General features: G+C 34.7%; 1 protein-coding gene across 1 annotated transcript in view; it reads left to right on the forward strand.

The window, feature by feature from the left end:
• The window catches only part of YTHDC2 (YTH domain containing 2), a 68,869-nt gene that overhangs the window by 17,531 nt on the left and 37,081 nt on the right, over positions 1 to 14,257 (forward strand). The window contains exons 6-12 of the mRNA XM_021711653.1: positions 405 to 507; positions 1,733 to 1,889; positions 5,018 to 5,125; positions 6,175 to 6,323; positions 7,124 to 7,259; positions 13,005 to 13,131; positions 13,740 to 13,805. Of these exons, the coding sequence (XP_021567328.1) occupies positions 405 to 507; positions 1,733 to 1,889; positions 5,018 to 5,125; positions 6,175 to 6,323; positions 7,124 to 7,259; positions 13,005 to 13,131; positions 13,740 to 13,805 (846 nt within the window). The remainder of the gene's footprint in view (positions 1 to 404; positions 508 to 1,732; positions 1,890 to 5,017; positions 5,126 to 6,174; positions 6,324 to 7,123; positions 7,260 to 13,004; positions 13,132 to 13,739; positions 13,806 to 14,257) is intronic.

Consider the following 14,257-nt stretch of genomic DNA (forward strand, 5'->3'; position numbering starts at 1 on the left):
CTTTGCTAATAAATCATACACACCAATAAACTATTTTGTTAGTAATATTTATTAAAGTACATTTTGCTGGGCATGGTGGCTCAAGCCTGTAATCCCAGCGCTTTGGGAGGCCGAGGTGAGAAAATTGCCTGAGCTCAGGGGTTCGAGACCAGCCTGGGCAACTTGGCTGCAATAAATCGTCTCTACAATAAATAAAAAAATTAGCTGGGCGTGGTAGTGCATGCCTGTAGTTCTAGCAACTTGGAAGGCTGAGGTGGAAGGATCGCCTGACCCCAGCTGTGGTGGTGAGACTGCAAATCACAAAGGAAAAAAAAAGTACATACAAAGACCAGTATTTAATGTGATCATGTTTTAATTACATAAAAGATTTGTAATTGTGCATTTTATTTTGATTTTTTAAAAAGGGTTTCTCCAAAGACACTTCTGACATTTTGCACTAATGGGGTATTGCTTCGTACTCTGATGGCAGGAGATAGTACATTGTCAACTGTGACACATGTTATTGTGGTAAGAATATTGCTTCATTTGTCATATGTAACTCAGATTACTTAAATTTGAATACATTATTATGTTTTTGGAGTAGGGTAAAATGAAAACCAATTTATTCTTGTGAGCAGGCTGATATGATCAAGTTATTTTTGTCTGTAATTATTAGAAATACATATTTCATATTAAGTAAAGATATAATTCAAGGTATAATAAAAGACTTTATTGGGGGAAATAAAAAAGATAGTTTTTAAAAATGTGCTTTTCATATATGAAAATGATGCATGTACTTAGTTATCCAAAAATGGTGAAGGTGTTATTTTATCCCTACACTGATCCCTCGTTTAATATATATATTTCCCAGTCATAGGGATATGCTTTATATTCACTTAACTTCATGGTTAAGGTTCTAAATTAACAAGCTCCTGATGAAATAAGTTGATGAATTATCCCTTTATTAAGGAATTCTTATTAAGGAATTTATTAAGGAACTCTAGGCTTTCATCTAGTTTGTGTCAGCAAAAAATTAGATTATGCTTTATGAACTTGGAGTAAGCAGCTTTTGAAAACCTACCCAAACCAATATATGAGACCAAGCTCTGATGCTAACAGAAGCATATTTAAATAGATTTTGTATGTATTAAAATTACATTAAATTGGCTTTCACTTATTTACAGTTTATAATACTTTGTATAGCTTCATATTCTTTGGGAAAAAAGGGTAGTATAGATGGCCTTCTGTATTTGTGGATCCTCATCCATGGATTCAAACAACCACAGACTGAAAATATTTGAAGAAGAATTGTGTGTATACTGAATATGTATAGACTTTTCTTGTCATGATTCCTTAAGTAATACATTGTAACAGCTATTTACCTAGCATTTACAGTGTATTATGTATTATAAGTAATTTAGAGATAATATGGAAGGATACGCATAGGTTGTATGCAAATACTATGTCATTTTATATCAAGGACTTGGGTATCCACTAATTGTGATATGGGGGAAGGTCTTGGACTCAATCCCCCATGGGGCTACCAAGGGATGACTGAAATTAGTCATTCACTGGAGGTTGTTAAAGTCTTATTATTTCTGAATTCTCTATAATACAATGTTTTCACTAATATTGATTGGCCTTGTCCACATTTTATATGAATTAGTGTAAAACCCAGCAGTGCCATTATTTTAAAGATTTAGTCATTCATAATGTTTTAACTATTCCATGGTTTTATTTCTGTTTACTGCAGGATGAAGTGCATGAAAGGGATCGATTTAGTGATTTTTTACTTACAAAATTAAGAGATTTGTTGCAAAAACACCCAACTTTGAAACTAATTCTTTCTAGTGCTGCCTTGGATGTAAATCTTTTTATAAGATATTTTGGAAGTTGTCCAGTGATATATAGTAAGTTGAATTGTCAGATTCCTTCTATAAATTTTGTGAAAGAACATTTTTGGGCAGTATTATATTTATTCTAACAAAAATTGAGAGCCGGGCTTGGTGGCTTAGCCTGTAAATTCGCGCCTTTGGGAGGCTGAGGTGAGTGGATTGCCTGAGCCCGCGGGTTCGAGACCCGCCTGGGCAACTTGGCGAGACCTCATCTCTACAATAAATCAAAATGAGCTGGGCGTGATAGCGCGCGCCTGTAGTTCCAGCTACTTGGAAGGCTGAGGTGGAAGGATCGTTGGAACCCAGCAGGTCGAGGCTGCTGTGGCTGGGAGCAGCCACTGTACTCCAGTCTGGGTGACAGAGTGAGACTTCAACTCAAAAAAAAAAAAAAATTTGAGGAATGTTCTGAAGTAGAGGCATTCATGTCTGTTTCTCTGTTACCTTTTTGTGTTTTCAACCTATCCTTTTTCATCTACAGCTCTTCAGTATTGTATTAATCTTAAAAGGGTATATACTTTATTTTGACCTTGTGTTGCCCCTTAAATTCTATTTTTAGGGGCTTCTCTTTGTTGGTAGATTCCTTGAAAAAGTAGTCTGTACTCCCATGCCTACTTCATATTTCCTTCTAAAAATGCCAACACAATTTTTGCCCTTGTCCTTTAATAAGCACTAATTTTTGCCACCAGCCTTTAAAAAAATTGTAAATTCCTCTTCAGAAAATACAAAAGTTGTGTTTACTTCAATGAAATAATACAAAGATAGAGAAAAAGTTCACAAGTTGCCCCATCCCTTTTTTGTTCTGTGTTCTACATTTCTGATATTACAGATGTTAAAAGTATACTCATACTAACATATGCAAATATATATACATATATAAAGTTTATAAAAATTGGTTTTACAGAAATGATCACATACTTAATACATTACTTGTAGTTAGCTTTATTTCTCATGAACAGTTCTCCAGCTCAGTAACTCTGGACCTAGTTTGTTATTTTAAGCAGCTGTTTTAGTATTTCATGATATGGAATGTGCTGTGATTTATTTAACCATTTCTTTATTCTTGGACATTCATGTTAGTTCTAGACCCCTGCCCCTACTAAAAATGATGTTGGAATGAACATCCTTGTATGCATATTCTTCTGTACTGGTGCTCTTATTTCTAGGGATAGATTCCTGAAAGTGAAATTGCTAAGTATAAGAGTGTATCTAATTTTAAATTTTGACAGCTTTTGCCATTTTACTTTGCAAAAGGCTGAAATGATTTATGTTTCTGTAGTATATGGGTCTGTTCACTTGTGAATTTTTAACCAGTGTTGTTTGACACTGATCTAATTGGCAAGCCAATATTCAAATATTAGGCATAAGTCTTACTTAATTTTCTGTGGTATTTCTTATGCTTGGTCCTCTTTTTGTGAAATGGTCAGATCTCAGAATTTTTAGGCAACACTACCTCCTGAGTATCATTCTACATTATAGCCTGTACTTTGTCAATCTTCTCTGTGGACTTCTCTTCTACATATGCTTAAATATTGGTATTTTTTTTAGGGTTATTTCCTTGATCCATTTCTTTTTCTCTTTTCTGTTCACTCCCTCTTCCTTTTTTCCTTTCCCCCTCCCTCTTTTTTCCTATTTTATGCTGTAATCTAGTAGGTACTGGAGATGCATAGTTTCCTTGAGAGCTCTCCTTCATGCCCTTGGCTTCTACTTTCCTTTTTATATTGAGAACTCCTGAATCTTTATTTTCAACTCAGATTGTTTCCTAGAGCTTTAGATTTAGATATCTTATAAGCAGCTCACTTCTAATATGTCCCAAACTGAATACTTAATAATTTCTACAAAGCCTCTTTCTCTTCTTGTTTTGCCTTAGTTAATCATATTATTATCGACCTAGTCACCTAAGTCACAAACCTGTAAATCCTTAACTTCTCATAATAATCTTGGGTGATCAGGCCCATAGAATCTGCACCTCTGCTAATTTTGGCACCTCTTGTTTGACATGCCTGAAACAAAACCTCAACTTCCGCCAGCCAACCTCTTCCTCTTTTCAGCTTTCCTTTTACCTCAGATAACAGCATTATCATCTGTCCAGATTTGAAAGCCTGACATCCAAGAACTATAGATGACAGTTCCTTCTTTATTATTCCCCTATATCCAATATAATGCTGAGTTCTATGGATTTTACCTCATGACTAGCTCTGAAATCTGTTTGCTTCCTTTTCGTTTTCATGATTATTAAACTCATTTAAGTTATTGTCCTTTTTAAACTGAACTATTACAATAGTTCCTTCTTGGTCTGATTTAAATCTATTCTGTAGTCCTTTAAATCTGGTTTCCACATTGTAGCAAGATTGGTCTTTCTGAATTGGAATTCTGATGAGGTTGAGTCCTTTTTTAAGTTTAAAACTTTGAATGGCCTTTATCTCAGGATAAAAACCTAAACCCTTAGTAAGACTTAACTGTTTATCCTGCCTCATCTTGAACAATATCCCTCTCCACCTTCCCCTTCTCACTATTTTCCAAATAAATTGACCATTACGTTTCTTGAAAACATCATACTCTTTTCCACCATAGGGACTTCGCACATGCTGTTTTTTTCTTCATTGTGTGCTTTTTTCATATAGCCTTATTTTGTTTATCCTCTTCCTTTATTTCTCATTTTCTCAGGGAGGATGCCTTTGTTGATGCAGTCAAATCCTTTTGTTATATACTGTCATGGTATCTTGTACATCTCTCTCATAGGACTTTTCACAACTCTATTTTTAAAATTTATATTCTGGATTATTGGATTCATGTCTGTCTCCCCTGCTAACTTGTCTCAAGGGTGCAGGAGGTAGCTTTACTTCTGCTTACCATTTGTTTTCCTGGTGCCTAGAATGATGCTAGACATATGATAAGCAGATAGTAAACACTGGAAAAATAAAAACAAACAAATGAATCACTTGTTTAAAATAAAAAGAAGTTTATTACAGATAGTTGTCTATAAATCAAATTTATATTTAAGGGACAATATCCTAAGAGTCACTTGAACTATGAAATTGTTTTTGGATATGACACTCAGATTTATAACTTGGAAATCTCACATTTTTATGTGAATTTTCTGTAAGATGCAAATTGCCTATTTTTAAGAAAGTTGTGTTACTTAGTACAGGGAAGACCATTTGAAGTCAAAGAAATGTTTCTGGAAGACATTTTAAGAACTACTGGATATACAAACAAAGAAATGTTAAAGTACAAAAAGGAGAAACAGCAAGGTAAGTTTTTTAATCTAAGAAATATAGAAGAGATTACTATTGATGGTGACTTTGGAATACTCTAGCCTTGTATTATGAAGGTACAAGGATGCTTGAGAGTGTTTTATTTTTCTGGTGTAATTTTATAACATAATATTAGAGTATTGTTCCCACAGTACCTTTGCACTCTGGTTTATGTCCAGAAGTTATAATCTGTGGAGAGGAACTGCAAGTGGATGCCAGAGTTGAGGAAGTGTCTGTATCCAGAAAGTCAACCACTATTTGAAGGAAGCCGAAGAGTATATGGTGGCTGCCCACAGCATGTCTCAGGGAGAGAGTGGAAAGTGGATGGAAGGGGGTGATAAGAGTAGCATGAAATAACTCATATTATAGGATTTCATCTGTATTTAGCATTATTGAATTTAGCTTTATTTGAATTTAGCATTATTTGCCTGTTAACGCATCTTTGATATTGACTGGTACTGTATCTCAGCTTTTGAGTTTGGGTTTAGAATTTTTTTTTTAACTGCATTCATCATAGAAGACTTGGTTTCAAACTTTGATACCTTTGTTTATTCTGGATTCTCCACTAAAATATAATTAGCAATGCTGATTTTATTGGCGATTGCTGAATCACTGATATGTAAATTGTAAAACTGATAGATCTTGAAACTTTTGAAGATGAAAATTGTATACAATTCTATCTCGAACAACTAGTATGATGGTAGAAGTTCAACAAAGTTTTTCTATGAAGTGCCATATGAATATTAGTCATTGACTGAAACAATATTTATAGCATGGATAAAAATACTCTTCTCTCAGGTCTGGACTTACTTAGAAGTAAACATCTTACTAATAAGTGAATAGATGAAGTTTTTAAGCACTTACTTGTGCCTTAATGGTTCAGCATAACATATTTGATTGAATGTTCTTCATATATTTTTTAAAAGTAACTGTAGAGTAAGGTAACTTTTAACTGATAATTGGTTTCCCTTAATTTGTTTCAACAAAAGAATACATTTCAAAAAAAATAATTTATCAGCTGCTTCTTTTTTTGATAATCAATTTAGAAGAGAAACAACAAACCACACTTACAGAATGGTACTCAGCTCAAGAAAATACTTTCAGTCCTGAATCTCAGAGGCAGAGAACTGTTCCAAGTGTAACTGAAGAGTATGATTTATTGGATGATGGTGGTGATGTTGTCTTCAGTCAGTTGGTAAGACTTCCAGTTTCCCACTGATATTTTGAGTAAAAATTGTGTAGGTTAAAGAACATTTTATGAGATTATAATTTCTTACTGTGTACTTGAAGGGTGTTGTTCTTAGTTTATCTGAGACTATAGATTTTTCAGAGAAACTTTTAGTTCTCTAAAAAAATAATTTAACTGTTTTTTGAGCGTGAGTAGATAGATCTATAATGCAGATATGCTTACAGTTTTCTACCAGTTTTTAAAGTTCTAATATATCCAAATGAACTGTACATGAGTTGTTAAAAACATTTTTAAAGAATGTTTACAAATTGTTTATTTAGTATAGGGAGGACTTGTTTGGGCCTTTTATAATAGTGGTTCTTAAACCTGGCTGCACCTTTTGTTACCCAAGGAGCTTTTAAAGCCCTTTAGCATTTGGTGTCCTCACCACCCCAGATTCTGATGTACTTGCTCTGAGGTGGGACCTGGCATCAGTGTTAAAAAATCTCCAGTTGATGCTTCCTCAGATGGACTGTTGAGAAAGAGAACCATTGGTGTATAGGTACATTTAGCAATGTCCTATCAGAGACCCATTTAAGATGATGACTGGATCATAATCCTTTGTTGACAAACTCATTCTCAGATAGAAGATGAATGTAAGAACAAGGTATTGTACTGTGAGTGATACTGTTTGTGATGAAATGAGAACTGTTTATGTCAAAGCCTTTGCTATAGTATCACAGGGTTAGTAGTCCTTGTGCTATTGTGTCTATTTTATGTTCTTTGCATATTTGTTAAACTTTTAGGTAATTTAGTTTTTTTTGCAGACAGAAAAAGATGTAAATTGCCTTGAACCATGGTTAATAAAAGAAATGGATGCTTGTCTTTCTGACATATGGCTCCATAAAGATGTTGATGCCTTTGCCCAGGTCTTTCATCTTATTTTAACTGAAAATGTTAGTGGTAAGTTTATTTAAATTTTTTTTATTACTCTTGCAGTTATTTATAATAGAAGTGTAGTTTAACTCAAACTGTTTTGCACTCATTTTTTTGTTCTCAACCATTAATTTGTTCTTGGAGTACTTATTTTGTTCCAAATTATAATATAATTTGTTATTGGAGTACTTATTTTATTCCAAATGCGCAAATCAAGATCTTCTTATTAGCATAGCATAGTAGAATAAATAAATACTGTGTTAAATCGGGGATTTTTAACCTAGTATCTTCATTGTAGTTTTATGAGGTCTGTGACTACTTGACAATTATGTGCAGAATACTTTTATATGTATATGTTGTGTGCATACCCTGGTTTTCCCCTCCTTGGAAAGGATTTAGATGTCAAGTAGTTTATCCTCTCACCTAAGCCCTTCAGCATTATTATGGATGTAATTATTACTGATCACTCTCTTCCTGAAACATTTTCTTCAATCAACTTCTGGTATTTCATACTTGGCTAATTTTCTTCTCATTTCCTTGGCGCAAATGTCCTGGTTTTCTTGGCAAGATCTTTCTCTCTCTCTCTCTCTTTTCCTTTTTTTTTGGAGTTGGAGTCATACTCTGTCACCCAGGCTGTAGTGCAATGGCACACTCATGGCCACCCCAGCATGAACCTGGTGGGCTCTGGTGATCCTTCTGTCTTAGCCTTCCAAGTATCTGGAACTACAGGTGCGTGCTACCTTGCCCAGCTAATTTTTAAAAAAATTTATTGTAGAGAAGAGGTCTTGCCAAGTTGCCTGGGCTGGTCTCGAACCCATGGGCTCAGGCAATTCACTCACCTCAACCTTTCAAAGTGCTGGGATTACAGGCTGAGCCACTGGGCTTGGCCCCCTCTCTTTTTTTAAACCTGTAAATATAAAATGTTCTAGCATTCAATCCTTCAGATTTTTAAGTGTATTTACATTTACATTTTAAAGTGTATTTACATTTACAGATCTCATCTGGTCATGGCTTTAAATATCTATTTTAAATGACCCCTAATTTTGCATCTCCAGTTTTAACTTCCCATTGACTAAAGTATACCTGATCACTTGATATTTCCAGTTGAATTTCTGTTAGGTGAATAAAATTGAATATGTCCCTTGCAACTTATGATCCCCTCCACACCTACCCTCCTCTCAACCTGCTTTTTTTTAGTGTTTTCCTTTTCGGTAAATGGTCACTAGCATTCACCACATTGCTAAGACAGCAAAACTATGGAAAGTCATCCTTGACTTTGCTTTCATGCTCCACATATAATTCATGAGCAAATCCTGTCGGCTTTCTAAAATAAATCCTGAATATGCTCACATTTTACTTTCCTTACTGCTGCCATCCTTGTCCAACCTAACATTTCTCTCCTGGACCATTGCAGCAGCCCACTAAATGCTTCTGTTTTTATGTTACGGCAGTCTGTTTTCCATAGATAGATCGATCCTTTCCAAAAGGATATTGGATGGTGCCACTTGCTTGTTCTCAACTCTCTCTGGCTTCCAATGACACTCGATAAAAATCAAACTCCTCTTCATGTTTGGGTCTCTGGCTGCCTTTTTGATCTCATGTTTTGTTACTCTGCTCCTTATTCACTGTGCTTTTGGCACGTTATCTCCTTGATATTCTTCAGGTATGCCAACACTTTCCCATCTTTGGGACTTTGTTTTATTGTTTCCTATGTCTAGAAAACTCCCCACAGATAATCACATGGCCCAGTGCTTACTTTATTGTGGTCTTTGCTTACATGTTGCCTTCTCAGAGAGGCCTTTCTGATAACCTTTCTAAAGCTGTACCCTTTTCTCACCATTTCTCTTACCCTGTTTTATTGTACTTTCATTACCTGACATTTTTATTTTTCACTACCGGTCTCATCTACTAGAATGTAAACTACATGAGGGCAGAAACCTTGTCTGTTACTTATCTTGTCTCTGTATCCCTGAGACTTATCTTGTCTCTGTATCCAAAGGTTCATAGTAAGTGCTGAAAAATATTTGTTGAATAATATTACTTTTGAGCATCTTTAGCAAATGATAATCTGAACATGTTTAGTGACAGGAAACTCACTACCTTTTTTGTAGACATTCTTTAGAATTTGGACTGTTTTAGTAGTTGATTTTCTAACATGTTGAAGTGAAATCTACCTAGCTTCTGCCTTTTTCTGCTTCTGGAGTGATCTAGTATGTATTTGTACCTGACAGATTTTCGGGTATATGAAATAGTTACTCTTTTTCTTTTAAGTTTTTTTGACTGGCTACACTTGTTACTTTAACTATTCTTCTTTACTATAACATAATCTTTCATCCTCTCCTGCTCTGGTCTGCCTTTTCTACATATGTTCTGTTTTATCTCTTTTAACAACTGTGATGTGCAGTTCTGAGTGTTAATCATTTCTTAGTGACCATCTTAAGATAGAGTTAGGTCTATTAGCCTAAAAACCTCTACTCTTATTTTAATTCAGACAGTCCCATTGGCCTACTGATTCATATTGTCTTAGAAACTCCTAGTTTGGTTTTTTTTTTTTGAGTTGAAGTCTCACTCTGTCACCCAGACTGGAGTGACACTGCAGCCTCGACCTGCTGGGCTCCGGCAATCCTTCCGCCTCAGCCTTCCACATAGTTGGAACTACAGGTGCGTGCTACCATGTCTGGCTAATATTTGATTTATTGTAGAGATGAGGTTTCGCCAAGTTGCCCAGGCGGGTCTCGAACCTGCAGGCTCAGGCAATCCACTCACCTCAGCCTCCCAAAGCACTGGGATTACAGGCTGAGTAACTGAGCCCGGCTGGTTCTTTTTTTTAACATGAGATTTTATTAATTTAATTCCCCTATCATGTACTTGTTTTGAATTATTTTGACTTTAAGACATTCTCTTTATTCATTAAAATGTTTGTCCCAAAGTGAGATTTGACCCATTGTTTCTGCTTAACAAACTTTAAAAAAGTTATAATTGTTACTTATGATTATTAATATGTTTTCTCAATTTATTATTTTGAGGGGCCCTGGGTTAATGACTAAGCAGGTGGTATGTTACAAGAGGCTTTATGTGAATACTTGGGTGAGGTTGTTCAAGCAGATATAATCCTATGTGCTTTCTAATCTAACCTCTTAAAAAAAAATGAAGATTGTCTGGCTTTTTTGGTTTTGTTTTGTTTTTTGTAAATGTATTTTGGCTCTTGTTGTGTTTGACTCTACTTTTTTAAAGCTCATTATTTATTTTTTGAAAAATAATAGATCTGTATTTTAAAAAGTAACTTTGTATTTGAAAGTATAGATATTTGTTCATCTCCAGTTTTTCTGGCATTCTTTCTTTGTTCATTATTTAAAAAAAAATTTACTCTGAAGAGTTTAGCAATCTTACTGAAAGATTTAAGAGATTTAAACTCTTATACTTTTTGTTTTAAAGTATTTATGAAATATTTTAAAATGTAGGTATTATCCTTGACTGTCTTCCTGGTATTTCTTTAGTATATACTAGATTATTACTTTGATAATGGTTATCCTATGGACCCAGGTATCTCTTCTCTTACGTATAGTGTATACATTTTCCTGAGTCCAGTATTCTAATGTCTTAAGCCATGTGAGGAAAACTAAAATGTTATGGTAGCTCAGTTGTTCACTTTCCATCTTTTTATTTTTCTTCTTTTAAAATCTCAACTCTTAATTGGCAACAGAGATGAAAATATGTCATGTGATTCAGGAAACTATAGGTTTCATAGATTTCTTTTTAATAGCATAATTCTCCCCATGTGATTATGTCGAAGCAGCTAGTAATTTGTAAGACTTGACATTCTCTGTCATACTCACTGGAACAGTTACCTATTGCTGCATCACAAATGAATCCAAAATGTAGAAGCCTACAACATTTATTGTCTTAAATAGTTCCTGAGAGTCAAGAAATTGGGAGTGGTTTAGCTGAGTGGTCTGACTCCAGGTCTCTCATGATATTGCAGTAAAGCTTTTAGGAGGAGCTGCTGTTGTCTAAAGGTTTGTTGGGACTGGAGAGTCTGCTTTCAAGAAGACTCACTTACATGACTGTTGGCCAGAGGCTCAGTTTGTTGCTTGCTGTTGGCAGAAGGCCTCAGTTCTTACCATCTGGCCCTTACCATTGGGTAGCCTTATCCTCTTATGATGTGGCAGCTGGCTTCCTTCTCCAAGAGTAAGTGATTCAAGAGAGAAGAGCAGGCAGGAAGCTGTAGTAACTTTTTATGACATAGTCTCCATCGTTGTACACCACCACTTCCATTTTATTCTGTTCATTAGAGAGAGTCATTTCATTTTATACTCAGGGAGATGGGAATTAGGCTCTGCCTCTTGAAGGGAGGATTATTAAAGACATTTTAAATTTCTCAAATTTATTCAAACCCTGATGCTCAAAATATATACAGTTTGGTACTATTCTCCAAGGCCATGAATTGAATATTCAATTGAAGTGGTAATTCTCATACAGTGAGTACAGATCATAATAAATTGTGGATCTCTTTTAAAATGTCTAACCATCTCACACCTGCTGAATCTAAATCTAGGAATAATATGGCTATCTGTGCTTTTGAAAATACAAAGCAGAACCATACCAAATCAAACCAAAAACCAATACGTGCATAAACAATAAAATGCAAAATAAAAATACACATCATTATATGTTTTTCCAAACCCATAGAATATACAAAAACCAAGAATGAACCCTAATGTAAACTGTAGACTTTGGGTGATGATATGTCAGTGTAGGTTCATCAACTATAACAAGCGTTCTACTCTGGTGGGAGATGTTGATAATGGGGGGGAGGCTTTGTAGGGGAAAAAGGCATATGGGATATGCAGGATATGTCTGTATTTTCTCAGTTTTGCTGTGAATCTAAAACTTGCTTTAAAAAAGTCTGATGTAATTCTTTTGTAAGTCCCCTCCCCACTTTAAAAAAAAAAAACCAAGTTGTATTGATGATGACTACTATGTTTTAGAGTGTTATTAAGTAGAGGATAATTGGGACATACTGTATATGTAAAATTAAATTTTTCCTTTTGTAAATTATCTCAGGTTTTACAACTGGGTTTTTTTTAACAGTTAATTCTTTCTGAAATTACCAATTTGTAATTTAAGCAAATTAGTGCTGAGCAATTATATTGAATTGCTTTAGATATATATGCTAGGAAGAAACTTCAATAGAACTCTGTTTTTCTCATGTAGGAGTTTTATGGGAAGTAAACTTTCTGCCAGTATTGTTCCCATTAAGCTTCTTGGAAAATAATAGCCTGGATTGATGGGGGATTAAAAGCAAAACAAAAGTACAACAAAAACATTGCCTTGAACTTTGCATTTAAAACTTGCATTACTAGTAAAGCATGCATTACTAGTTACTGATAAAAGTTAACTTTCTAATTTTTTAATTATCATGTTGTTTGGTGAATAAGGCAAAATCTAGATTTAGGAAGATTTACTTAGGGGTTCTGCAAGTTAGTAGCTTTCCTTTTCTGTTGTAATTATATAGGTGAGCTTGAAACAGTTTAACAGCAACGTTACCTTCTGCCTTTCAACTAACAGTCTGTATCCATCCTGTTTACACTAGGGCATATCAATTACAGATTTCCTTGGATGATCTGAATTAAGGGTTATATAGTTAAAGTGAAGGAGCAAGTCCCAGGTTAATTCTCTGGACACTCAATTCTACCAGTTAAATTTTTAAAAAGAACTGAAATAGTAAGTAGTTTGGAAATTTAAGCATTGTTTATCTTTTCCTGTTTTTAGTTGATTACAGACATAGTGAGACCAGTGCCACAGCTCTAATGGTTGCTGCAGGACGAGGTTTTGCAAGTCAAGTAGAGCAGTTAATTAGTATGGGAGCCAATGTCCATAGTAGAGCATCAAATGGCTGGTAATTTAAAACTGCATCTTTTCTTTATATATGTTTATATAGCTATACATCTTTTTTGATTTCTTATGTTTGTCTTTATATTAAAGTCATTGTGTAAATAATTGTTCATATACCTCTACCTTAATGGGTGAATATATAATTTTGAGTAAGTAGTTTCATAATTTTAAGATTATAATTTATTTTGTTTTATTTTTTCTTAAAAAATGTTTTTAAGCTGGGCTCGGTGGCTCAGCCTGTAATCCCACGCCTTGGGAGGCTGAGGTGAGTGAATTGCCTGAGCCCACGGGTTTGAGACCTGCCTGGGCAACTTGGTGAGACCTCATCTCTACAATAAACCAAAAAATGAGCTGGGCGTGGTGGCGTGCGCCTGTAGTTCCAGCTACTTGGAAGGCTGAGGCGGAAGTATCATCGGAGCTCAGCAGGTCAAGGCTGCGGGAGCAGCCACTGCACTCCAGTCTGGGTGACACAGTGAGACTCCAACTCAAAAAAAAAAAAAGTTTTTAAAGAGATGGATTCTTGTTATGTTGCCCAGGCTGGTTGCAAACTCGTTTTATATTTTTGAGAATATCATTTTTCTGTCTTAATTTGATATTTTTGAATTTTGGCAGGATGGCTTTAGATTGGGCTAAACACTTTGGGCAGACTGAAATTGTGGATCTTCTGGAATCTTACAGGTAAAAGTTTATACTATTTTAAATTCTGTTCTTTTTTAAAAAAAGCTTAGTCATGTAAATCATGGAATGTACAAATGTGGGCTCTTTATATTCTCTTATTCAGAGATTTTTTTTTTGTAATTCCAAGGATTTTTTTCTGTCAGATTATTTTTACATTGTTAGTTAGATATACTATGTTATAATATTTATCTTATTTTGAAAAATCAAAGGGGGACTTTCCGGCTAAACATGGTAGATACAACACAAGTATTTATCTCTGCATTTTTGCAAACCTTTTGCATTTCTCAGACCTCACTAAAATAACAATTAAAGGAATATGAAAAGCGTAAAACAAAGTCAGAGAGAATGGAAGAGGACTTAGCAACTGTTGGAAGATGTTAATAAATTTTTGGGTGGTAGATAGCAAATTGATCAGTGATAACTAATTTAGCTAAGAAAACTCAGTGCCAATG

Source organism: Carlito syrichta, unplaced genomic scaffold (assembly GCF_000164805.1).
Source record: "Carlito syrichta isolate Samal-C Ts95f unplaced genomic scaffold, Tarsius_syrichta-2.0.1 Scaffold302431, whole genome shotgun sequence".
Lineage (NCBI taxonomy): Eukaryota > Metazoa > Chordata > Mammalia > Primates > Tarsiidae > Carlito > Carlito syrichta.